General features: G+C 40.9%; 1 protein-coding gene and 1 long non-coding RNA gene across 2 annotated transcripts; one reads left to right on the forward strand and one right to left on the reverse strand.

Moving 5' to 3' along the window:
- The first annotated feature begins 44 nt into the window (after positions 1-44).
- On the forward strand, positions 45-22,306 carry LOC147181465 (uncharacterized). The gene is made up of 4 exons (XR_015096434.1): positions 45-286; positions 4,401-4,465; positions 21,163-21,218; positions 21,575-22,306. It is a non-coding gene; the product is annotated as an uncharacterized LOC147181465 (long non-coding RNA).
- Positions 22,242-27,920, reverse strand: LOC147181466 (inward rectifier potassium channel 2-like). Its single transcript, XM_086088388.1, has 2 exons — positions 27,723-27,920; positions 22,242-25,362 (listed from the first exon to the last, which is right to left on the reverse strand). The coding sequence occupies exon 2, from the start codon at positions 25,146-25,148 to the stop codon at positions 23,835-23,837; it is 1,314 nt and encodes a 437-aa protein (XP_085944514.1). The 5' UTR covers positions 25,149-25,362; positions 27,723-27,920; the 3' UTR covers positions 22,242-23,834.
- Positions 27,921-27,959: the final 39 nt, after the last annotated feature.

The following is a 27,959-nucleotide window of genomic DNA, read 5'->3' on the forward strand; positions in this document are numbered from 1 at the left end:
TTCACTTAAGTGTTGTATTAATATAACTGAGGAAGTGGGGACAGACATCTCACTGCTTGGTGGTAAAAGTTTATTTTGTTTGTTTTTTAAGTCTATCATAATTACTGTATTATTGTATTTTATTTCTTTGTCTCAATAATGCCGGGCTTCTTCAACCAACCAAACGTCACGAATTGATCATGTGACTCCAGAAACACGGGAGATTGCAAACACGGAAGTTATTTCCTCTGCACTTTTTGGCCATAGCTGTCCAATAGACGACATGATGTGAATGTTCCAGCTTTCGGTGAGTGTGTATGTATGTAAAGATTGATTTTTAATGATTGAATTTGATTGGCACTATCTATCTATCTATCTATCTATCTATCTATCTATCTATCTATCTATCTATCTATCTATCTATCTATCTATCTATCTATCTATCTATCTTTGTCTGAGTTCTAATTGAATTTTACTCTGTTGGTTATTCAAGTGGCAAGGCAAGATTATAAACGAATGACAATGTGTGTCCTTCGTAAAGTCGCTCAAGTCCCTTTGTATCCTCAATGACATTACTGAGAAACCAGAATGCAACCCAACTAACATTATCTTGATTAAAATGATGTAAGCCTGCAGGTTTGAAAATAGCTGGAAACATTTTGGATGATTTAAAGCACACCAAAACGACTAAATCTTCTTGTTTCGATGGTTTAATATGGAAAGCTGTAATCGTCGCTAACATTTCCGAGCCTGTTTTTCCCCTCTGTCACATCATCACGCTTTATTCCTGGTGGAGAATCCTTATTAGGTACACTTGGACAACCTATAAAGTGGGGTACAGTACATAATACCGTCAATCGGTATGAGTTGGATGTCTGGGTTGGACATTTCTAAAAGATGATCCTGACCGGATATTATGAGGTGTGGGGTGCATTAAGAGTGACCTTCCCGATTTGCTCAGAAAAGGGTCGGGTCAGCAATACTGTTAAATCTGTTCAATATTTATGATGACAAATCCTTATGTGTGTGGTTGACACCGAGCTGTGACGTGAACTGGGACAACATTCAATTAGGAAGCGATCTCAAGCTCAAACAAGATGGACAAAAATTGAGGCGCAAGTGGTTGTGTTAAGTGTTACATAAAGTCTCTTAAGTCATTCACCACAATTCATACATCCAGCTCATGATACCACCTAGTAGCCACGCCCTTTAAGGGCACATATCCAAATTCACGAATCCTGCGCTACATACATTAATTACCCTTTATAAAACCAGGTCATTTATTTTTCCATAAAAGTCAATAAAACGTTATATATGTGCTCTTGAATGTGCTTTCTGTACACTTCCATGTTTGAAAGCATTTGAAAATGCACTCGTTCCTAAAGTTAAACATTGTAACTCTCTCTCACTATATTCACTATTTATTCTTTCGATAGGGGCCGTTACATAAGCGCACACAAGTCAACAAACACGCAATTCTCGGCTCGTCGTGATTCCTCACAATGGCAAGCAAAAATTCTGTCGCTTGACTCGTTCTTTCTTCCATGCGAGAGCCTTAGCTCTTTAACAGCAGCAACAACAAAAAATCCACTCAGAGCGGAGCACTCCGCTGATGACTTCACGCCACGTTGAGGAAACTCAATGGCGGGCACACACTTCAGGCCAAAAGCAAAGACAACAGCAGTCTTACTTTGGGAAAGAAGGCCTTGGATGAGGCCTTACATAAGATCGTTAGTCACATGATGTCATGAACGATGGACAGCTTCGGAAATAACACACCGAAAGAAATTCAGCCCCTGCATGGACGAATGGATGAAAATAGAGAATACAGCAGTGGGTGTCAAACATATTTCTTCTAAGGATACATTTTTCCACGGACCCCCTCGTGATCCTAATGCCAGTTGAACATAACGACGTGTACCGCAAAATACCAAAAAGTTGCCTATATTTTAGAAAAAGTTTTAATTTTCCAGTAACCTTCATACTGTATTATTTTTTTAGATAAAGTTGTATGTTTAAAGTCTAGTTTAAAGTTAACTCATTCACTGCCATTGACGGCTATAAACATCCAAAATTCATTTGAACTATTTCTATTAGTTTAACATTTTCTTCCACTTTTGTTAACAAGAGTATGAAAACCTAGAAAAAAAATTATTGTACATTTAGAACAGATATAAAATTTTTGATTAATCGTGAGTTAACTAGTGAAGTCATGCGATTAATTACAATTTAAAAAATGTAATCACCTGACGAGATGATTATTACAAATTAGGGGCGTCAGGCGATTAACATTTTTAATCGTAATTAATCGCATGACTTCAATAGTTAACCCACAAATAATCAAACATTTTATATCTGTTCTAAATGTACAATTTAAAAAAAATCGAGGTTTTTATACTCTTGTTAACAAAAGTAGAAAAAAAAAGTTAAACTAATAGAAATGGTTAAAATGATTTGTTGACGTTTTCGTCAATGACAGTGAATGAGTTAAAGTACCACTTGATTGTCACACCCACCTAAGTGCGGCGAAATTTCTTGTCCACATTTGAGCCATCCCCTGAGTGAGCGGTGAGCAGCAGCAGAGGCTGCGCTCGGGAATCATTTGGTGATCATTTGGTTTACTTGTTAGGATAAAAAATCTGAATCTTATGAAAATGAAGCATTTTTCCATGATAAAGTCTTTATTTATGATGTTAAAGTCAAAGTTGAACGTGGGGCGAAAGTTTTATTTTAACATCCATCCATCCATCCATTTTCTGTACCGCTTGTCCTCACAAGGGTCGCGGGGTTGCTGGAGCCTATCCCAGCTGGCTTCGGGCAGTAGGCGGGGTACACCCTGTACTGGTTGCCAGCCAATCGCAGGGCACACAGAGACGAACAACCACACTCACAATCACACCTATGGACAATTTGGAGTGTCCAATTCACCTGCCATGCATGTTTTTGGAATGTGGGAGGAAACCGGAGTACCTGGAGAAAACCCACGCAAGCACGGGGAGAACATGCAAACTCCACCCAGGAAGGTCAAAGCCCGGACTTGATCTCACAACCTTTGATTTTATTTTAACATGTGAATTTAAAAAAAATAATGATCTGAATGAATGAATTTATTCTTGCAATATTGTGCCATTTATTCTGCAAATAGGACTGACTACACTACACCTTTTGTTAACAAATGGACATTATTGCTGTAATAATGCAGCTTTTGTTTTAAAAAGTACGGTGATGCTGAGCTTGCCTTGATGTGGCATGACCGTGTTTTATTGCGCTGCTGCGCAATTTACTCTTTGTAACCTCAAATATCATATGTTGGGATGGCCAGTTATGTTACAATAAGAAACATAACTTCCATTCCAATATTGACAATTAATAGTGTTCTTTCTTTGGCACACAACATAAATTCATCTTTCAAAATGAGCAAAGAGTGCTAAATAAAATTATTTACAATCATATTTTTTTTTCAACTTTTTATACATCACATTCTGTCAGACAAAAATGAAAATGATATATTTGGGATTGAGATTAAATGAAATTAAAAAGTAAAAGAAAAAAACCTGTCAGACACAAGTCCTCTTTATACAGCATCAAATAACAACAAATTGAAGTGCGGTCGTTCTTGCAACCACGGCCTTTTTCAGTCGGAAGCCTTAGAGGGAGTTCTGTGCTCTTTAGAGTCAAAAGATTGTCCATGAATGCATGTCTTGCAGAGTGTCTCACACTCTTGCAAAGAGAAATTACATAATTTCATTTTAGGGAGACCTTTTGCCATAAAAAAAAATAAAAAGGCCAACGGCATAGGAAGCACTGCTTTTGAGTCATAAAAAACATCTTATAAAACACTCAACAACTATGTTGGAAATACAGCAACACACTCCACAAATATGGCTGACAATGCTGCAATACGCTCCGCACACATGGTTGTCAGGATGTTGATATGCTGCATTGAAAATCCCCTTAACAAAAAAACTAAAACACTAACTTTGCTATCATTTGATAGGGTGAAGGCATAGTGAGAAGTAATAATATTAAATTACTACCTCCTAAAATATCAGTTCTCTACTTAATTCAAATTCAAATCTACGGAAGCGTATTGTATTCACTTGGGGGTGGGGGGACTGCTGTTTTTCTGACAAATTTTTGGGGGAAGATTTGTTTAGTATTTTTTTTTCTGTTTTTCTGATTATTTTTTCTGTTTTACTGATTTTTTTTTCCTGTCTTAAAAAAAAATATTCCGAAAAACAGGGGGAAAAAATATTGAGGAAAAAGTGGAGAAAATATTACTCAGAAAAACGGGGAAACAATTATTCAGAAAAACGGGGGGCTGGAGTTTTTTTGGTGGCAAAAACCAGCAGTTTTTCAGAGTATTTTTATTTTATTTTTTATTTTTATTTTTTTTACCTCTGAACTATGACTTGTTGCAGACTCGCTAATAGCAGAAGCGGACACTTTCCCACGTACCACCAACGTACCTTCCGGCTCAGTTAAGGTAAGGCATGTACCGTAATTTGTAACACACACAGTATTATTAATGTTTAAGTGTAAGGTATTCAGAATTTTTTTATTTATTTTTTATCTGAAAAACAGAAAAAAATATTATTTTATAAAACAGGGGGAAATTACTCAGAAAAACAGGGAAACATTTTTTTTTAAGGCAGAAAAAAATATTCAGAAAAACAGGAAAAAAAAACAAAGCTCCCCCAAAAAATTGTCACAGGATGTTTTTTTCCAAATGAGCATGGTGTTATGTTCTTTTACTGACGGAAACAATGATGGCCAGTTTTTCTTCAATCATAACATATGCACTGTGTTGCAGAATGCATAGCAGGTGGTGATGGCTAGCATTTAAACTCCTTCCTGACCTTACTTATGTTTCATATCAATGATAGTTCCCAAGGGAAAATGTAGACTTTTTGAGCCACCGTGTAAACTAATAAAAAAGCAGAGAATTGTAACAAGTCAGTCGCAATGCAGGGTTTACTGGGCTAACTGAACAATGAGACTACGTGTTGTTTACAGCATGATTCAGAGCTTTTGCACTATTTTAGAACCTGGGCCAGCCAAAGAAGGTGAAATGTAATATCTGCGCATTCATTGCTGGAGAGGACGTGTCAACGGGTAGGACAGCTGCAGCGAGGCGGGGCATTCCCTTATTTTAAATCAGAACGTCAATCATTGCAAATGGCAAACATTCACATACAGACAGGTGGTTATTAGTTTATTGTGATATATTTGACGTACACGGTTTTGAGGTTATGAATGGCACCCACCGAACTACCGGTAGTTTGTGCAGCGGTGTAAGAAGAACACGCTCAGTACACACTGGACTGGTTACCATGCAGTCACTTAGAGGGCACAGAAGAAGTGTCTGACTATTTCATCTGAGACCAGGTTTTGCATTATGCAGTAGACACACCAAGGTTATTTTGAAGGTTACTAAAGAAAAAAACTAAAACTAAAATTAAAAAACCTTTTTGTTAACGAAATAAAATGAACATGCTTTTTAAACAACTTAATAAATTATATAAACTATAATTATAGCAAAAATGTCCTTCGTTTTAGTCTTTGGTAATTAATTGAATGCATGAGCCTTTGGGGATGATTTTAAATGTGATTTTAAGTAGATTTATTTTGATATTAACCGGAATAAGGACATTTGAAAGTGTGTCACACAAAGTGATGTCAGCTAGCAGCAGCCAATAGAAAAGCACCTTCAGATGACGTTGCTCCCATGGTGTTTTTTAAATATTGCGCACAAGTAATACACTTTTTTTAAAGTGTAAGAGTTTACAGTTTCTGTTATATGTTTAGCCTGATCTCGTGAGCTAGATGGATTCTGTTGTTACGTCACGTTTTTGTTTGTTTTTCTTAGTCTACATTTTTTAAATTGCTGTGCCTTTTGCAGAAATGATTTCCTCCGTACGTCTGGTTGACTTAAATCGCCTTGCGGTGAGGGCTTTATAGCATCTCCTGCTGCTTTGGGATACACAATTATAACAGTAATGACAAGTATTTAATATTGCAGCAATATTTCCTATATTGCTGTGAATAAACACGGGGGAAACACCGAGAATCGTCTTTCCGGTTCGTTCCCTGCAAAACTAACATTTATACAATACATGAGCCAAATTTGGCTACATGCTGCTTCACTATATCTCAAGACACACTGGATGATTATCTAATAACATGAAGCAGTTTGCTCTGGAAAAATTCCATGGTTATCATTAAATATTGTGTTAAATATTCATTTACTTTGACCTCCCTCATCACCTAATTACATAAACACGCTTCCGTGTATTTATCGACGACCTTCAGCACTACTGACAAGCACATATTGATCCGGCTTTGTTGTGTTACGCAGTTGCACAAATGAGCAGCAGGACGTCATCCAGAAGATTATTGAAGTTACCCAAAAAAATGTGCATAATTCAGGATTTCAGCACACCCCAGGCAGCAAACGACACAAACACGCCTGTGCACACATGCTATCGTTTATGCATGATGCTCGCGACACTTCCATGTAAATAAAATGTGTCAACATTTTATGACGAATGGTTGTTAAACTGCTTTGGCACATTTCACCTCTAAATCTACTTTTTTGTCACATATTTACTCTAACCCCCATTTATCCGAGTTTAACTTCATCCTGAGAATATGAACGGCGAAGAACGGTTACCGTTCATATACCGCTTATCATTTATGCACTATGTGCTTACATTTCCCCTGGAATCCCTTTGTGACCTTCTTACGTTCAATATCTGCATGCATACATGTCTAAGCAGCCTCATTATCATCGCCGACCTGTCTTATACTGCTCAGTGGTGCACTTGGTTAAGTCCTTTGTCCAGTAACCAAGAGATCGCGGGTTCAAATCCCATCTAGACTATTTGCCTGCCACATGAATGACCTGGGTGCAATTCCTACTAGAAACAGCTCTTTTGTAGACAACATTGTCAAATGACATCACATCCATTACTTTTGATGTCATTCGTCATTATTAAGTTTTGTTTTTATATCGTCTGCTCTATATTGAAAATTCTAATACAATGCAAGCTCAGTATATACTGCAATTACAATGTCACAGGTTCTTTAGTGGCTAAAGTGGCTGAGTGGTTAAATGAAAGGACTGGTGATCAGTGTTCCTGCGTTCGAATCCAGTTCCAACCAATCTTTAACACATATGCAATTGTCAAATTATGTGACTATTAATACTTTGTAATTTTCACTTATTTTATGTTCCAATTTCCTTCATAAGAATTAGGCTTAGCATTCAGCTTTCACTATTCCCACGCAATTTCTCCAGAAATTGCACTTAGTCTAGTTTAGTAAGAGTTTCTTCTAGTGGGGGTTCTTGATTTTTTTTTAAAGAGCGTAATTTCTTAACTCCAACATTCCTTCTACTTTGCTATATTTAAGCGTTTTCCCACTCAGCAGTTTGATTTTGAAAAATGTATTTTGTTTTATTTCATACCAATAATTCCATTAGCGTCAGACCTCCAAGTCCATTTCTTCTCCTCTTTTAGCCAGTTATTGAGGCATATAAGCCTTTCTCATACTGGAATGGTTGATGATCCTATTGGCTAATAACAAGACAAAGGGGGGAAAAAACTCTCCAATGTGGGCTGACTTCTTATAGCCTATAAGCTACAACTCCTTCATACCTGGTGCTACTGCTACCTCACTCTCTCTTGCTCAACACTGGAATTACGACCCCCTCATTCCGTGTCATTGATGTTCATAGAGAACAGCCGCATGGGAAAATGGCAGCTGCTACATGGGTTAGTAAAATTTCAGAGAAAACATAGGACAGACGTTCGCTACAATTAATAGGTTGATAAAGTTTCATAAGACAATTCTCATCAAAAAATTCATTGATAAATTGAAATTGAGCAAAACTAGCATCGCTTCCTTCCTCATCAGCAATGTTAACACATTCACTGCCATTGACGGCTATAGACGTCAAAAATTCATTTCAACTATTTCTATTAGTTAAATTTTTTTTCCCACTTTTGCTAACAAGTGTATGAAAACCTAGAAAAAAATTATTGTACATTTAGAACAGATATAAAATGTGTGATTAATCGTTAGTTAACTAGTGAAGTTGTGATTAATTACAATTAAAAATTGTAATCGCCTGACGGGCCTAATAAAAATAAATAAATAAATAAGGGCCGTTTAATTGTAATTAATCGCATGCTAATTTTATATCTGTTATAAATGTACAATAAATTTTTTTATAGGTTTTCATAAAAAATGAAATAAAAATGAAAAATGTTAAACTAATAGAAATAGTTCACATGAATTTTTGACGTCTATAGTCGACAATGGCAGTGAATGAGTTAATATTAAGAAGTACATACTGTATTTCCTTGGCCTATGCGCACCTGTCACAGTTGATACCACTGAGTGTTTTCTTTGTTGCCATCACATGATTCTGGGTTTCACGTGGTGTGGAGGGAAACGAACGAGGACCCTATCCTGAAGGAGGGTCGGTGCATTTAGTTGCCAGTTGGTCTAATGGAAACTTGTAGGTCCCTTGTGAGAGAGAGTGTAGAGAGAGATGCTTCTTCAACAAGGCTGCAAGTCTGTGCCTGCAAAACAAGCATGGCTGAAAGAGAAGCAGACCGCAGAGACGTCTTTATATATCTTTTGAATGTCATTAAGCCATTAAGGGCTATGACCCCTCTTCACAATCACTGAGTATAGCGGTCACAAAAAAAGCAGTTCAGTAGTGATGAGTGACAAATACGAATACAAATACGAAACCTAGTAAAACCTAAGAAGCGATACACTGTAGTTACCCGTAACCCTTAGTAAAGATGGAATTCATATTGTGGTTGTAGTTTGGAGCAGTTTCTAAAACTGTTAAAAACGCTCTCAGTATGCACTCAAACAGTTGGGTCAAAGGTAACCCAATTATGGATAAAAAATGGACCAATCCACTTTATGGGTCAATTTGACCCAACTTTCTGGGTTGTAAAGGTAAAGGATCTGACCAATATTTATTAGTTGTTTTACACTGAAAGACCCATTTCTTGACTCTTTGTTTGGTCAAATAAAGTAGAGGATCGGGCCATTTTTGACCCATAGTTGAGTTATGTTTGACCCAACTGTTTTTAGAGTGTGAGAACATAACAGTTGATATCAAATATATGAAATATATGCCGCTGCCCCTTGCCCTTCTTGTCGTCTCCTTATACCCCTCCCTTCCCCCTCCCCGGTACGCCTTCCTTCCCCTCCCCTGGGCCGGGGGCTCCATCCGTGGCCCGCGTCTTGGCGCTCCGGGGGCGGGGGGGTGGGTGGGGTTTGGTGTTGTGCCCGCCCCGCTCCGGTGGGCGTCTTGGCGCCTCGGGCGGGCCCCAGTATCCGGGGGGGGAGCCCTATCGCCCCGCCGGGCTGGTCCCATATGCCCGCCGGTGTCCCGGTGGGGTGGGTGGGGGTTTGGTGGGCGGGTGCGTCTCCTGCCCCCGCCCGATTGGGGGGGTCCCGCTGGTTGCTCCTCTTAACTCACTGCACTAGGTTTGCACAATACACTTTTATAGATATATAGGGCACATAACACACTTTGGGGGGGTGGGGTAGGGTGGAAACACCGTCTTCACCCTACAACTCCCCTCCAATTTTAATGCACCACACAACTGTGTGTGGGGGGGGGGGGGTCGGGGGGGGGTGCCATCGGTTGGGGACCGCAGTATAGAGCAGTACTGCGGTCCCCTGTCTGTGTCCCCGCCCCCCCCCCCCCCTATTTTTTTTTTTTAATGCACCACATACACTCACTGACATGCCTGGGAGGCGGGTGGATCGGAGCGTGGGGATATCATTTCCCTCTGCTCCGGTTCACCTGCTCCTAATTTTAATGCACCACACACACACACTTGTATATACACTGGATGGGGTCACATTCAAGGTTTAGGGGTAGAGTTCGCCAGTCGGCGAGCTGGCGGACTCAGTAACAGGGGTTAACTTTCACTAAGAACGCTGGGGTGACGACCGGGGCCTTTCCCCGCTGGGCCTGGGGTTCGGGGGTGCCGGCCGTCCTCCGGTGCCCCCATCTCCCCTTCTGCACCCGGTGTTCCGTCCCTCCACGCGGCGGGTGGGCGCGGCTGCCCTCTCCGCTCCTCTGTCCGGCCCCTCTTCGGCGCCGGTGCCTGGGTGCGGGGAGTCCCCGGGGGCTGGGGGTCAGGGGCTGGGGGGCTGCCGGTTGGTCGGGGTGGGGTCGTGGGGGGAGCGGGGGCTGTGGACCGGTGGGGTGCCTGGCGGGCCTGCAGTGCCCCGTCCTGCTGCGTTGGGTTGGGGGCGCGGGCCGTGTTGGGGTGGGGGGCGCTCCTGCTCCTGGGTTTGCTCTCCGGCCGGTGGCCCCGGCGGGGCCCGGGGGTCGTCCTTTGGCGCTGCCGCGGCCTGGGGGGCCCTGAGGTGTTGCGCTTGCTCTGTCCTGGCAGGGGTCGACGGCTCCCCTCTTTGGTGGAGATTTTCATGCATGCCAGATCCACCACACCAGCATCTATTGAAACTCAGACACAATCTGCTTCCTCCTCAGGTCATTGAATCGGTGGAGGCTGGTGTCTGTGGATCTCACTCTGCTTCGTTTGTCCTTCCTTCCTTTCCTCAGTCTCTCCTTTGGTCTCTTGAGGTCTCCCTGATTTTTTGGATTTGTTGGAATTTAGATGTTTCTGGGGTTGGTGAAGAATTCTGGTTGGTGGCCCTGTGGGTGGTGTCTGGCCGGTGCTGGATTTCACTTTACTTTGTTTTCTTTGGTCCCCTCGGGTCTCCTGACGGCGGGGTTCGGTTTAGGTGAACGGTATGGGATTTTTTCTAATAGGTTTTTGGTGAGCTAACGAATACACACACACTCGCACGCACGCACGCACATATACATACTCACCCACATACAAAAAAAAAAAAAAAAAAGAGCAATGATGATGACATTACCGAATGAACAATACTGAGCTCTTTTAGAAAAAAATAAAAATAAAAATATATAAGAAATGAAGTAGGAATTAAAATATAATTTAAAATCCATCCAGTTGAGTTCAAAATTGTTTTGTTGATGGACCTCTTATTAATGAATAGAGTGAGTGATGTAGTTTGACATAAATAGACGTTACTAATAGGGGTGTGCCCAAAAATGTATTCTCATAAGAATCGCAATTCTCATTTAGTACGATTCAGAATCGATTCTAAATGTCCCAAAATTGATTTTATGTAAATTCTTTTATACTGTCTTCCCTTTGTTTGTGTGTGCCTTTATTGGGAGCGCTGTTCATGTTGTACCCGATTTGGCAACTTAGGGGCATTGTGGTTCCACGTGGTCTGATACACTGTTAAATTGTAGCCACATTAGAGAGTAGAAGGAAAAAGTCACGATCAAGTTATTCCAATAAAAGTAGTTTTTTTTGCAGCGTGGAGCCGTTCTTTTGAGTGATAAAAGTGCCGCGAGTAGCGCACTAATTAGCAGAGTATATCATTACGATTCCTTAAACATCTATACATTGAAGCAAAAATCATTGTCAATCAAATAATTTTGAAGCAAAAATCGCCCCTAATCGAAAATCGATTCTGAATCGAATCGTGCACCCAAAAATCGGAATTGAATCGAATCGTGAAACATTCAAAGATTCCCACCCCTAGTTGCTAAGCATTTTTTTTATTGTTTATTTCCAGGTTTAAATGGTTCAAATGACACACATAATTACTTCTGGGAAAGGCAACGTTTCCTGTGTTTTTCTTTACACTAATCTTTAAAGATGCCGCTAATGCAGGGCAAAGTGTCGTCATTCGTCATTTTGAACATGTCGACTTTGTCTGGAGAGAATGAAAGTCAAGACCACTTTTGTTTGTTTTTTACTCGAGCTCTGCAGGTGTAACGCTGAGCCTCAGGTCTGCTGCGGGACATGGAACACTGTTGTCCCACTTTAAGCGCTTTCGCCAGAGTAGGGAAGGCTTCCATTACATGCGCGGCCCAGTGCTCTGCTGTAATTAGACCACATTGGAGATTCAGCCTATTCCTTGGCTCCGTGCCAATGTGGAGGGCAGTCTGCATGTGTTTACTGATCCAGAAGGTCACTAAGGTCACGTGTGACCCAAAACATACCGCTAATGTAAACTGAATCCAAGTGTACTATGCCGTGGCAGAGGGGCTTAACTTAACTCAGAGTCATTCCATAAGGGAATATTTCAGCAACACACAGGGAAGATTGGGACACAACACTCGGCATTTTTAGATTAAATTCACACTGAATTCAATTCACACATCAGTGACACTGAGCCTGGCATCCACACTACGTGACACTTTCAGATTGGGTTGAGGTGGGGTTGGAATCAGGCACAGGTGCCAAACTCAAGGACTGCAGGCTCACCACATTACTTTATGTGGCCTGGGCTGCAAAAGCTTGCCACAAATTATTTATGTTTGAAAGTAGTTATCCATCATCAAATCTAATGCAAGGGTGATTTGTTATATGATGGGGCAAATATCAGGGTTCCCATGGGGAATATTTGGAAAAGAAAAAGACGTGTAACTGTCACACGGTCTAGCCACATACATCTTGTTTGTAAACATAAACACAGTGCAGCTCAGCTTCTGGCTAGTGGAAGTCAGAAGTAGCGACACCACTTTGCCAGAATATTGAAAAGATCTGTGGTCTGTTGAGGTTGAATTTTAACCGTATCTAAGTCTGTTCCTGTTTACACAAATGAAAACCAGTTTTTGTTCCTGTACTATCCTGAGTGTAAACCCAACCATGAAATTAAAAGCAAGGGACGATCTGTACGGTGATACTGGTGTAGCCTACCACGACATCCCTGGCGATTATACTATATCTACAGTATGTGCTTTCACCAAAATATTGATTTTCATGCTTATTTTGAGTTGAAAAAAAAGAGACCTAATACCTAAGAATTAAATGTTCAAATTAAGGAAACAAAATAATTTTCATTTAAAAAATCACTTGTATTACGTTCTACTTTTGGAGAATCATCAACACGTATGAGTGAAGGGTTACTCATAGTGTTCATAGTATGAATAAAATATTTGGGGGTACACAAGCCCAAAAAGTTTGGGAACCACGGTTGTAGGGACTGTAGGGTGTTGAGGTTTCAGTTGGAGAAGTGTTGATTAGTTGGGTTTGCGTTTTGTGTTGGGTTAGGAAAGGTTAGCGTTTGGTCATGACTCATGAGTGGAGTTAGGGTTTTTTGGTTTGGAAGGGTTAGTTAGGGTTTGAATTGGAGTAGGCTTGGGGTTGGGGATCTGGTTGGTGGAGGGTTAGGGTTTGAGTCCGAGAAAAGGTTAGGTTAGGGTTTGGGATTAGGTTTTTACTAGTGTTTGTGGTTGATGTAGGTTTAAATTGGGGAAGTGTTGAGTTAGGATAAAGGTTAGGGTTTAAATAAAGCTGAAATTGCTATTGGTTTGAGTTGGGTTAGAGGTGGAGAGGTTTTTGCTACCTTTTCTTCTTGAGAGCTGCTGAGATGATGGAACTGACAATGACATGACATTACACCGTGCCAATCATCCTCAAATGCATTTATTTCCCTTCAGAAGTCACCCCCTCTATTCCGTAAGGCAAGACAGCCCTGCGTGAAGTCAACATAAACCACCTCCATAATCTCCGGTAGCACTGGAAAGAAGTTGCAATGTGACATAATGCATAATCTTTTACAAGCAAGAATTTGCATCTGTGATTTACAAACTCTATATATACACACGAAAGTAGCTCACTGGTTATTTCATGAAGAAAATGGGGTCAGGTGCTGGCTGTGGCATAAATAAGTCACCCTCCTTTCCCCAGATTTCCTCTCCAAAGGAGAGTTTGGTTCTTTTTGTTTTGTCTCAGGCGGATTAATGTCACAGATGATGACGCATCGCTCAGCCGTCGCACGCACAAGGTCCGAAAGCTGATAAATAATCCCACCTCACCTCGAAAAAGGAAGATGATAACAACCATCTGCTTCGTTTTGGTGGGGATTTGATTGGCTTGCCCCAGCATTGTAGAGCTGTGCGGATGATTAGGTCTTGTCCGCTGTCTCGTTCTGCCGGCTGCCAGGCTCAATGTCACTGATGATTGGATCCGCTAATCTCATTCAATCTAAAATGCGGAGGAGGGTGTGTTGTGTCCCAATTTAAATTAACTATTCACGCACTGCATAAACAGGTAAAGTAAAGCCCCTTTACAATGAAATGGTGCAAAAATACCTTCAGAGGGGGTTCGGGTAAGATTTCAGGTTGTGGTAGAGAATAATGGGCATGACTGAGTTAGGTTTTGTGTTAGGGTTTTGTCATAGGGGATGAATGGAGATTGGCCTCACCCCGTAACGTGGGACAATAAGGCCAATAATAGGAATTCGTAATTGGACATTCTAATTCATGGTGGGAGAGGAGGATCTGATTCCAACCTCGCATAGCTGGGCCTCAAGTACCATCCCTGGTTCTGATGCTTGGGGGTCGACTATATGTAGACCCACCTGATATTTTCACCGGTGTCGGGGGAGCTTTTGAAATCTAATTACACAGCAAAAGCGCCAGTGTTAGACTAACACTGATCATGTTAAATCTAACATTGGAAAAGTGTTAATATGTGTCCACACCAAAGAGTGCAGATCTTACACTTTTCAGTGTTACTTTTTCACACTTATCCAGTGTTAAAACACTGTATAGTGTTAAAACCGGTAAACACTGAGTAGTGTTAAAAGTACTACTCAGTACTACTACTAGTGTCAGTGTTAAACATTTAATTCTGACAAACTACTCTTCACAATGGTGTTTAAACACTTATGAGTGTATTGCACTAATGTCAGTGTTAAAATTTAACTCAAATTACGCTGTACATTTTTTATAGCATTGTTCCTCATTACAAGGCCCTCAAACCAATTTACATTTCGACTACTCATGACACGGCATCAGGAGCATCTGGAGGTTCAGTATTTTGCTCAAGGATACTTCGACATAGTCACACAGGCCTGGGATCGAACCCACACTCTCAGGGTCGGGGGACGACCACTCTACCACTGAGCCGTGCCGCCCAAACAACAACGATTGGATATATCGCAATTGAAAGGTCGACAGCGCGCTGGAAATTTGGAAAGTTTTTTCCTTCACCGGAAATGAGGGTGTGGTCAATTTAACTCTCAAGGTAGTGCTATTCAGGTTACTCCCAACATCCACCCCAGCACTCAAGGGAATTTACTCTGACAGTGTAACTTTTTATCCTAACAGTTGGTCTTGTGTTGGGATTAAGGAATAGGGGTTGAGTTTGAGGTTGTACTGAAGTTGAGATTGGGTCAGGGTTTGCATAAAGGTTAGGGTCGAGCTCAGCGATAGGACTGGATTAGGATAGTGTTACGGTTATTCAAAGTCTTCTTTTGGTCAAGCTCCTTTTCTCTTGTCGCTGTTACAATTGAAACCCACAGAGGTTATCCACAGTGCAGTTGCTGGTTGCCCAGATATTGTCGTCTCCTTTTTTTATTTGGTGTGGTAACCACATCTCTCCCCAGGGACCGACTTGTCACACAATGGTGGAAGCAGGTGGATAAAAGGAGTGAGCACCATTGAAAGAAAACATTGCAGCATGAGCGAATCTGGGAACACTGGTAATAAAACATGCAGAAGAATGGATAGCAGGTTACAATAAGAAATACAAGCTGCTGTGATCTATTTATTCAATGAGAACACACACGCACACGCACACACACAGTTTTGCGGCAGGCAAATGGAGTCATGGAAAGAGTCTGAATCGTGTCCAACATATTGTACCTGCTCGATTCTGCTTTTCCTCCCCTGAGAGTCACAGGGCACTCAGCTGTCAAAGATGGAGGCAAAATGAATGTCAGCAGGTGTGTGTGTGTGTGTGTGTGTGTGTGTGTGTGTGTGTGTGTGTGTGTGTGTGTGTGTGTGTGTGTGTGTGTGTGTGTGTGTGTGTGTGTGTGGGGGTGCGTGTGTGTGTGTGTGTGTGCTTGAGGTTATCATAGTTCAAAAACTATAATTAGATGTAAATTGTGACAAACAAGCAAACGTGATATATCAAGTAAAGCAGGAAGTGTGTTGTTTACAGAGTTGAACAATAAGAACTAATCAAACATTTACGAAAGAACACAAGTCACCATTTGTTCAGATATGGCAGCAAAAATAGCTACAGGATATAATAATTATCAGAAAAACAAATAAAAGCAACATTTGTTATTTTCTCATTGATTATCAGCTTTTTAATATTGCATTGTTTTCAAACTTGCGACAAATTAGATCAGATAGCATTTCTTATCGAGCAAGACACTGTACCTTAACCTATCTTAAAGATCATCAGCTAGCTATTTGTTGTTAGCTAGCTGATGATAGCTAGGTGATTTGGTGCCCTAGGCGAAAGTGTAGATTCTATGAATGTAAACAAGTTACAAGCAAGCTAAGAAGCTAACGCTAGTTTCATGTTTATTTTTATAGACAATGATGATACATGCCTCTACTCTGGGCCTGTTTTCCCCTCCTCTTCCTTTCGCTGCTTTCTTCATGCAGCACCTGAGGGCTTGGACCTTTTCATTGTAAAAGTTTTTGATGTATATACAACAACACAAGAGATTATGTGCGAATCCTCCCCCTACCTTTTACTGTAAACAGCAGCAGCGGGTCAGGTTCAGTGTGCCAAGTCATTTATTTGAACTAGAAGTTATGCTGTATGTGCTCATGTATGTACAACAATACATTTTGGGAATTTTATCATATTGTGATTAGATTAATTGTATATGTAGGGCTTTATCTTTTACTTGTTTTATTGTAAGCAATGGATAAGGGGTTATAACTTACACTAATTTCTGTGCATATAAGAAAAGTGTATGTTGTGTTTATTTTCCATTATTCGTTTTTTCTTCTTCTTCATTTGCTTTCTTTTCTATGTTAATGATTTATTATGAAATATAATAACTTATTGTACATGATATAAATTAGTGGGGGTAGGATTAGATAAATTCTTGTACTTCTTCCTACTCCCTTTTAACACGCAAATTCTGACTTTACTAATAATTCCTTTCCTTTTTAACTTTTATTTTCTTTCCTTCACTTTTATTTTGTATTGCATTTATATGTTCAATAAACCACACCAAAACAAACCAGAAAACTAATTATTATATACAATATATATGCTGTATGACATATTTATTTTTGAAAACCTGAGGGGGAAAAATATTTTATTATCTTGTTGTTGTTGTTTTGCTCTGCAATTTGGCGCCCCCTCCACTAGATGGCGCCCTCGGCGACCGCCTAGTTCGTCCCAGGGTCGGCCCTGGCTAACAAGATACGTAGATTGATAGTTTTTCAAACATTAGGTCAACGAGCATTTCTTTGAATATTTTTGCACAAAAAAAATATTTAAAAAACCTCAGAGATCATTAGAATGAGATGCCAACCAAGTAGCAAGCTGCATCGCTAAACGGATCTAACAAGACCTCAGCTAGCTTTAACATCGTCAGCTAGCAAGCTAGTCAAGATTTTAAATACTTTGCCATTAAAATAACCTGAATAGATTCAGCATCTGAAGCTAATAAGATAGATGGAACATATATTTTTTGTTATCCAGTTTTTTTAATTATTATTATTTTTGCTTGCATTTTTTAGCATCAGCAAGGTAAGAAGTTAACCAGCTAATAAGATAGCGTACAGTATGTGTGCTGTCCTCATCAGTCAGTCAACAATACTGTAGGCTACTGTCTGGCAGTTCTTACACAATTGTAGCGTCATCACAATTATGTAATTACTGTGCAGTGTATAAAAACACAGGCCACAGCCAGCCACATGTGATGTCACCCATTGTTGGGAGAGCAAGCCTCAAGCATCACTTGGCCATCTTTTTGTATTTCCAACAACGACTGTGTTGGAAATGTCTTCTCTTTTTTTTTTTTTTTGCACTTTACCATGTAGGTTTTATGCCTTAAATGACAGATGACAAGTCCCGACAAATGCAGTTATCAAAGTACACCCAGGCTCAGACTTGTACTGGGCCCTAATCTCTCAAATCTTATTCTACTTCCACACTTGTGGAGGCCATTTGTCACTGTGTCGAAATGGTTACCATTTGTGAACGTCGCTGCTACTACAGGCCACACTTTACTGTCAATGTAACATATCCGCATTCTCGGAAGTCCGACGTCTGGTGACTGGAAAGAAGAAACCATTAGACGGAGGCTGTTGTTTATGCAAAGTTCATCTTTGATTTTTAAATCACAGTAAGGAACAACTGTGCTTTGAGTAACCCTAACCCTTCTCTCAGGTGCCCGTTTGGTGGTGTGATCCTGGAGCCTTTTCCCCACAAAGAACAAAATTTAATCCCTTATCATTACTGATGCACCGAATATTCGGCCACCGAAAATTTTCGGCTGAAAACGCCAATTTTATTTAATTATAATAAATGCAATGATAGTAAAAATTGGCATTTTCGGCGTTTCGGTTTTCGGCCAAACATCTTTCATTTTCGGTTTCGGCTGACCATTTTAATTTCTGTGCATCCATACTTATCATAATGGTTCACTGTATATAATCACAATACAACAATAGTTTAAAAACATTGTGTAGGAAAATATACCCAAGTTAAATTCTCACAGTCGACAATGTAGACTCCAATGTAAAAAAACTGTTAAGAAATGTTGACTCTACAATTATAAAGCCCACAACACCAACCAACCCCCCCCCCCCAGTTTAATCTCTTTATTAAAAAAAAAAAACAGTAAAATGTCTGCAGTAAAATAATAATAATATTTATGTAACTTAAATGTTGTGGGAAAATCTGTCTTAATCATATTTTTTTTAATTAGTGTTAATTTTATTAATTACATATGTACTGTATGTAGAGCTGTCAAATGATTAAATTTTTTAATCAATCAGATTAATCACATTTTAGAATTTTGATTAATCAGGATTAATCACTTAATTAAAAAGGCTTTCCGTCAACATTTTTTCCCCGCCAAATTTGAAGAGCACCTGTTGTATTCTTTCTACATTTATTGTTATGATGTCTTCCACAATTTTTGATCCACTGCACACTCTCATCCTCTTCTTTTTCTAATTAGTTAATTACTTGCATAATTTAAAATGAAATAAAAATGACCCCAATATTTTGACTATAGTCACTCAAGGAACCTTCAGGTTGGGAGACGGTACCACCTGAGCTACTGTTTGCTTAGCTCCAAGATGTTTTTGGTCTTGGACTAATTAAGATTCCAGCTGACATGAGCGATATACTTACTACAGTAACACACAGTTGGAGCTCTGTTGCTCAGGGCATCGATCGGCTGTCTCCCAAGCTGAAGGCCGTGAGTTTGTTCCTCAACCCTTGAGTGACTTTTATTTATTTATTTTTCAATTCTTTATTTTACTCTCTTCCAAGGGTAAATATTACTCTAAAACTGAGTCGAGTCATATTTACTCTACAGAATTTCTTCATTTACGCTGTGCGCTAGATACAATTTTAGTTATTCGTTTTTCAGAAATATATAGAATTCGGCTTACACTTTCTTTTGTTGCATTCTAATGTGTAAGCAACTTTGTGTGAATAAAAACTGTTGCAATTTCCTTGACTTTAATACTAAAATACTGCTCTTGTAAAATCCTATTTCCCTTCTGTTTTATATATAATTGTATTTTGTTTGCGGCACCTCTGCTGTTGTGACAAAACATCTAATGATTTTGACTTGCAGTGCTCACAGAATGCCAAAGGGACGATGCATTTTGGGGGCACTGACTACTTGTATGACATAGTAATTAGATTTTGACACATAGGTGAGCTGTTTTGGGAGAGATATGAGCTTTCGCAAATGATCCATGGTGTTGTGCAAAATCATCCAAGTTACTCTTGTCAAAAGCACTAAGTGAATGCAGATGAGCCAAAACAATTGAGAACAATTGAGAACCGACTCCTTGTTTGGGAAATACTTGGAGTGAAGCATGTGTAACCAGTTTTAGGATAGATATGTGCTTTTGCTTTTAGGTTGTGCATAAATGTAAGTCTGTTTGGCCAAATGAGCTTGCAGTTTTGAAAATGCAATCTCGGTTTCAAGAAATGTGCCAAACCTATGGAGAAAAAAAAAAATACATGATTAATGCAATTTTTTTTTTAAATAATTAGTAAGTTGACGGCTTAACTTAAATTAAAATGATTATGAGTTTGCTATTTTAAAGTCAAATCTTTATAGTAAATGGACTGATTTTTATATAGCGCTTTCACGACACCACATGGTGCCCACAGCGCTTTACAATTTAAGTATCACATTCACCCATTCACACACCAATGGCCGACTGCTGCAATGTCCATTGGGAGCAAATCGGGGTTCAGTGTCTTGCTCAAGGACATTTCGACATGATCACCAGGGGTGAGGATCAAACCCACAACCTCAATGAAGACCACCACTCAACCACTAAACCATGTTGATGGCTGATGCTTTGTCTGAGATTTTGCAGTCTTGCCATTTAGTCGTAACATATCGTAAGCAAAGCATAATTGCCTTTTTATTCATTGCCTAATCACTAAAAATCAATACAAATTCAAATGTTTTTTTTGTCTGTGTAGATTCTCAGTCATGGACAACCACAAAGGAAAATGGGCCGTTCTTGTTTGTTTTTTCTCCCTCATTTTCTGAAAATGTTCAAATGTCTAGGCAACTACACGTGATTAGAGTAACAATATGTGGCTTTCTACTTTACTGATGACCTGAAATCTGAATCCCAGAGTTCCATTCAAACTGGCAGTCTGAGGTGTACGTTAAATGAGAGCCAGTGGATTTTTCTGACATAACAGCCTCCCTCACATGTTCTGGAAAGACTTTTTCCAGACATCACGACAGGCACTTCCTTCAGGGCGATAAATTATCCAAGTGATTTTAACACTTTCTAAATGTAAGTGTATAAAAATGACAGTCAATGAGATAAAACAGGTCACACTAAGCTTTCTTGAGGAACCAGTCGAGTTCCAATCACTCGTAAATACTTCACTGCATTGAAACAAACATGCTCTCAGATTGTTTTATTGCGCTGTTTGCTGAACTTACCGTCATACTAGGTTCACCTTTTAAAGAAACAGTATGGTAAGAAGTGAAGTATGTATATTGGACAATGGACAGATGGGTGACACTAAATTGCAAGGAATGTTACATTTTCTGTTTTCGTCAACTCGTCATCAAACACAAAAGTCTAATAAGTCTAACAATTCTACTCTGCAGGTCAGGCCTGAAAATCCAGTCCCGAAAACTAGCTTGACTTGACAACATGAAACTTGGTAGGTCTGTTTGTCCTAAGTAAGCATGCTTGTCCTGTGTAGACCCGTAAAGAACCCATGCCTTTTTGGCTTGGCCATTTTTAGGATTCAAAGACTGCTGGTGTCTTTGCTACTGCTGCTAGAGAGTTTCTCACCAAATGTGAACCACATATATTAGATAGATAGGCAGACAGCAGATGCAAAATTGTGAAAAACTACATGTTTCATTTGTGCGTGTGGGCATAGCATGGTGGCAAAGTTTGATAATATGAAGTCTATTTTGAAATGGTACAAATGAGTTCAACTTCAAAAAGGTGTCTGTATTTTCAGTGCAAAGAACGTGTCACGTGTTGTTTGTGTTTTTCTCCACTGGTCAGGCTTGTTTTATGATGAGCCATTTGAATTGGAACAAGCCGCAGTGACGTCATCGGCATGCATCGACAGGACCTCTCGGGCCAACGCTGTCTGTCAATTCCATCGGCACGAACTGAAGGGGGGTGGCCATCTATTCCTTTAATGTCATCGCAGAGATTTTAACAGGTTAGCTTCAGTTCTCATCGACTGAGTTTTATGTAGCAGAGGTGTGTTCCTAAATCATCTGCATGCTCCTTCTGTCAAGACAAGACTTGGTAAGGGTCGCCAGCTTGTACAAGAAAAGCCATTGCGCAACAACTTAGCCAGCATTCAATTAAAATGCTGTTTAAGTACACAAAAAAAGGCAGCAGTGTGTATTTAGACTCTGAGCAGAGCTATGTTGCACTTTCATTGGCTAATGTGGAAAAAGCCCAGAGGCGGAAACAAGCTCCTATATGTAGAACTAAATCAAATCTGGATCGATAGGGCCCCTGACTACGTCTCAGAGCGGGCACGGAAATTAACTAAATTTGCAAACCCGATGTGTCATAATGCACATTCATCTGTGAGCCAAGCACATTGATCGCCCTTTACGCAATCATGCATTGATTGGAACACTTCTTCTGAGAAAACAAAGCAAAACATTTTCAATGTGATTTATTGCAAAACAGAGACAAAACTGCATTCGACAACTGTACAGCATAATTTACAAAATATGTTCTTTTTTTAAAGTCTGGTTGGTGCAAGAAGGTGAGACAACCCTGATAGGGTGTGTGTGTGGGGGGGGGGGGGGGGTAACATGATAATCTGTTTGTGATTATTAGCTATAAATAAGTGCTGCGTGTTTTATTTGTGGCTTCAATCCAAACATCATTAAGACAAAGCAAGGATGCACTGGTGACGCGTGAAAGGGTTAAATCGAATGCGCACAACACTGACCTCCATATATGTGGACAACATCAACAATTCACCATCGCATCCGCCAATCAATGTTAGGATATTAACGTGAGCTACATATGTTACATGTTAGGCCACAGCTAATAAAGTGTGGTAATCGTCGGCTAAAAAACACAAACAAAGCACGGGGTTACCCACACAGGACTCATGCTCATCAGTAGGAAAAAAAAGAGTTGACTGCATTTGCATATTTATTACTAATAATACATTTTTGGCTCCAAGAATAAAGCGTGAAATATGTTACTTAGCAGCACTTTGTCGTCAACATTCCTCAGTATCGAGGTTTTCTGTCAAGTGAATGTTATTGCACATTGGAAGAGGCGGAATTCTGTCACGAATCTTCTGCCAAAGAACATAAATCTATTTTTGTTAAAGAGTCCAGCTCATTAACAAATTCCATTCTGGCACAAACAGGGCAAAAATTAAGTCACCTCGAAATATGATTGCTGCTTATAGGCCTCCTCACGCGCACTAGACCATTCAGTCTAATGTCTAGTGTCAAATATTCTAACTTTAGAAATAAAATAAAACAAAACAAATGTTCTGTTTGAATTGACCAAAGTCAGCTGGGAGAGGCTACGGATTATCAGTCACCCTTGTGAGCGAGAAAATTGATGCAGTGACGAGATGATCATTTATGGACTCTACATACTGAGAGGTGTTTGGCTCCTTATTTGACTACAGTTTATGTCAGGAACTCTGCAGTTCTATACCACCAGAACCAGTATAATAAACATACTGTGAAATGATGAATACTTCTCTGACAGCTGAATTTTTGATGCAGTTCATGTATTACATGTATGCTTTCAACTATACTCTGCCTATTAATTTTAGTCACATACTTGAGTTTGAAATGTAGGCCACAAGAGGTGGAAGTTGAATTGCATATTATTATTGCGTATCTGTAAAACAGGGGAAAGGAACTTAAGGGCCCGTGAGCCATACACAAAAGAATAGTATCTGGTCTGTCGTGGAATTTTGAAAACAAACACAACCTCAGAGGAAACGCTCAACTCCAAATGTTCACGATGTAAAATAATCAACATTTGTTTGATCGTTGTGTTGTATGTTTTCATAAATTTAGTATAGCCCTCCAGGGACTCTATAAAAACTAGAATGGTCCCTGATCGGAAAAAGGCTCCTTACCACTGCTATCCAGAAAGGAGAAAAGCGACACGGGGTATTTGGGCTATTGCACTACAATATAGACTTAACTCTGCATTCCCATGATGCTTTGGGGTGTGTGGGGCTGCATAGCGACTGTGAAAACGTTCCAATCATTCGCCATCCTTTAAGAAGCATCTGATTATATCTCAAAGTGCAGTGTTATAGTTCAGATTCGGCAGTCAAAGGTCTGGATTCTACAGGCAAAGCGTCCAGATTGTGTTCAAAGTCTGAGCCCATGTCCGCGTTGTTGTCTTTGAGCGGACAATTCTCCGTGTTCTTCGTCGCGCCATTCTCCGCCACCACCTCCAATTCCTCCTCCATCTCGACCTTTTCCAGAGCTACCTCATTCTCGTAACAAAAGGAGTTCCTCGGGCTGGAGGCGTTGGACGTCTTCTCCGCTAACTCTCTGGCGCTACAGTGCGGCGTGCCGGACACCTCGTAGGTGTTGTCAAAGCGCGAGTAGTCCACTTTGTAGTAGTTCTTGTCTTCGAAGAGCACCGGCTCGAAGCGGTGGCCCCACAGGATCTCACTGGCCACGTAGGAGCTGCGGCATTGTGTGGTCATGGCCGTGGCCTCCACCATGCCCTCCAAGATCACCACGATCTCAAACTCGGACATCTCCAGCTTCTGCTTGTTCATCTCGTAGAAGGGGCTGTCCTCGTCGATTTCGTGGACGATGGTGATGGGAGACACCAGGAAGATTCGGTCAATGCCGCTGTCGAAGCCAACGTCAATGTCCACCTGGTCCAGAGGGATGAACTCACCCTCCATGGTGGTCCGCGACTTGAGGAGCTGCGCCCTGACGTGAGCCTCCACCAGGTGGCTCTTCCTCAGGTTGCCCACCCGCCACATGAGGCACAGTTTGCCGTCCCTCATAGCCACTGTGGCGTAGTGGCTGAACACCAAAGTCTCGTTCCGTTTTTTGGGCTTGGCCATCTTGGCCATGACTGCGCCGATGATGAACGCGTCGATGATGCACCCCACGATGCTTTGGAAGACCACCATGAACACGGCGACGGGGCAGTCCTCCGTCACGTAGCGGTACCCGTAGCCGATGGTGGTCTGAGTCTCCACGGAGAACAAGAACGCGGCCGTGAAGCTGTCCACGTTGGACACGCACATCTGCGTCTCCGCCTCCAGGTCGCCGTAGAAGAGCGCCACCAGCCAGAAGACCAGGCCGAAGAACAACCACGAGAGCAGGAAGGAAAGGCAGAAGATGAGCAGCATCCAACGCCAGCGGATGTCCACACAGGTGGTGAAGATATCGGCCAGGTAGCGCTGGCCCTTCTCGCTCATGTTGATAAAGTGCACATTGCAGTGGCCGTCCTTGCGCACGAAGCGGCTCTGGCGCTGGTGCTCAGCCTTGTTGACGTCCCCGTTGCCGTAGCCGTTGGGCACAGCGATGTTGGCCAGCTTCATGCCGTCCTCCTCAGAGGACACAATGCTGTACCGGTGGCTTCGCACGCTCCCCATCGCTTCCGCCTGGGGGGGCTGGGCCGCCTCTGCTTTAGAAAACAGTCTAAGTTTCTGGTGTAAGCGTTGGAGAAACAGTTTTGAATGATGGCAGGGCCGAGTCAGAAAGAAACTATTCCCGCAGGAGCAGATCCTGAGGGAGCAGGTGAGAATCTTTGGTGAGGGTGGGTCACTCCTCTGCGAGGGCTGCTTCGGGCCTCATCGGAAGAGCGCGCTGTGGAAATAACAGCGAGGTGAAGCACAGTTTTAAAGTAATTAGCAGGAACCAAAGTAGAGATCAAGTGCATGCAGGTGTGCGATTACCTTCCAACTAAATAATGCATTGCCAATTCCATCCAAGATTAAGAAACAGCTCTTGTACTTAAGTTGTCATGTCTCTATTTAAGATATACTGGCTCATTTGTTGTCTGACAAGATATTTGTTGTGATTTTGGAGTTTTTCATTAGCTTCAAGCATTTTTTTTAGCACAAAAAAGACCCCTTAATGTGAATACATTATACATAATTGAAGATAATTGCGGAAAACATGAAGACTGAGAACTATGCAGTAGCCTGCTGAACAGTGGCACTAAATTTTTTAACTGTTTTTTACCCTGTCAGTTTCCTTTTTTTTTGTTTGGTTTTTTTTTGGGGGGGGGGGTGCTAATATTGCACTTTAGTGACTCACTTTGGTGTTCAAAATGAGTTCTCCCCCACTATACAACTTGAGTATCGTCATTCACTTCACTGGTTATCTAGCGCAATTATTCCACTCATTTATACCACTGTGTGTAGTTAGCTAGCTAGCTAGCTAGCTGTGCCAACACCACAAAAAATCATCTTCCCTGGATGCCACAATTTACAGAATAGCTCAGTGTCATTCATTGAAATTTCCAACCGAGGAGGTGACGCTGCGGAAACCTGTCAGCTCGTGAGCTAGCTAGTGGCGCCGGGATATATTATAGCCACTGTAGGCATTAGCTTAAACATGTAGAGATGTTCCGGCACAAGAAAGGTGCTAGATGAAGTTGCATCCGTTTTATGTGTTTTTTTGTACAGGCTAGGTTGGTGAATCTAGGTCCAGAAAGTAAAAACCCTGCGACAGATTAGCCTTAGCCACAGTCGTGCTTCTACTCAACTGGCAGGTAAACAAGCTTGTCTCCACCTGTTGAATTGAAGCACCTGTGGCTAAAGACAAACTATTTCAGGCTTTTTTTCTTTCTGGACCTGGATTTCTCAAGCCTATACCTAGGCTATACTGTACTTACTGTATAGCCCCTAAATATAGGAAGTATGAATACAGTAGTTCTCATTTGGGGTGTTAGTTTACTTTTAAGAAATCTTGCCAAGTCAAATATCCCTGTTCTGATGGCAGATGGTTGAGCTTAAATTAAGTAATATAGTCCTCATTTCATGTCTTAATAGTTTTTTAAGCGGTGTAAAGGTTATCTTGCTTCATGTGCATATCAATTTGCTCGGTCACGTCCACTGAGAGCTGCTTGCGTTTGTCCAGATTGCCCCGGAACAGCCATCTGATTGACATTATTGCACTTGACACGGAAGAAAAATGTGTCTGTTTTAATGTCTTTACCAGAAGATTGGTACGATAACAAATGGTGTAAATGATCCTCGCAGCTATTTAGAGAGTGTGTATCAGTTCCTCTTTTGCGAGCGACAGTAACCTTGCGTAATATGTAACAGGGCAGCAAGGGCAGTTAAATTAGAAAACATATTGACTCGGTGTTGCTGGCCTGGACCGACGTGCCATTAGAATTTCACATCCTCTGGCTGCAACCAGGCCACCCGCAAACTCACTGTGAGTAAAGACCATCGGTGAGGTTTAATTATAATTGTGAGCGCACGTAAGTCCGTCTAATAAATTGATGCTTGAATCGGTCCCATGAAAGTCATGAAGAGTCATTGGGGATAAAATATGCAGGGCCTGCTCCCAAATCCCTGAGCATCATCTTTGTTTTCCTCAGCTAATGATGTCACGATTAGACATAGCAACAGACACAGGCAGACCTTCAGTCTTTTCACAACCCGGCGTTTAACATTCTATTTATAATTGCAATTGTGACAATAGCTTGAACCCGTGTCAATGTGTGTACTTTTGTAAACAAAAGGGACAAGCAGGTTTTCTTTTAATACTCGGCATCAATGCATTCAAAGGCAAATCGTGCATTTTTGCAACAAATCAGATTGACGCAAGATACTTTGTTAAAGTGTCTGTGGGGGGGGGGGGGTCTCTTTTTGTGCTCTTTTACCTATTCCCTCACTTATTGCTGCAGTGAAAAAACCTGTGACAGCTTTAACGGTCAACAGATGGACTGATTACATAAAAGCTGCACAATTTTTAGGGGGGTACACAAATCAGTAATAATACATTAAAGATGTAGCTTGTGTGCTCTAAAAAATTTTTTTTATCATATCTACAAAAATGTTATCTTTTGCTGTTTGTTTCAGTATTTCTATCAATAATTCAAATGTTCATGTACTATAATGGTGATATCAGTATTACGAGTACTACTGCTACCAATGTTACTATTTAGACACTCTCATGATACGTTATTCTTACAAGGAGAACATGCTCACCTGTTGGCCCTTGCAGAGTAAAATTGCTGTTTCCTGATTTTTTTATGTCCCATAAATGCAACACACGCCCGCTTGGTCCGTTTCGTTCTGGCTGCTCCACTGTTATTATCACCCTCACTTAGGCTGCTGTCTGGTGCACCAAATTGTGCCATAACCGTCGAGAGGAAGACGATCTTTTGTGGTTCTCTCAAAAGAGCGAAGCTGATTAAAGCACATATAAGCGCACGCGCGCTCGCG

The sequence above is a fragment of the Leptonotus elevatus genome, chromosome 1, assembly GCF_054856555.1.
Source record: "Leptonotus elevatus isolate MCC_2025b chromosome 1, RoL_Lele_1.0, whole genome shotgun sequence".
NCBI classification, from domain to species: Eukaryota; Metazoa; Chordata; class Actinopteri; order Syngnathiformes; family Syngnathidae; genus Leptonotus; species Leptonotus elevatus.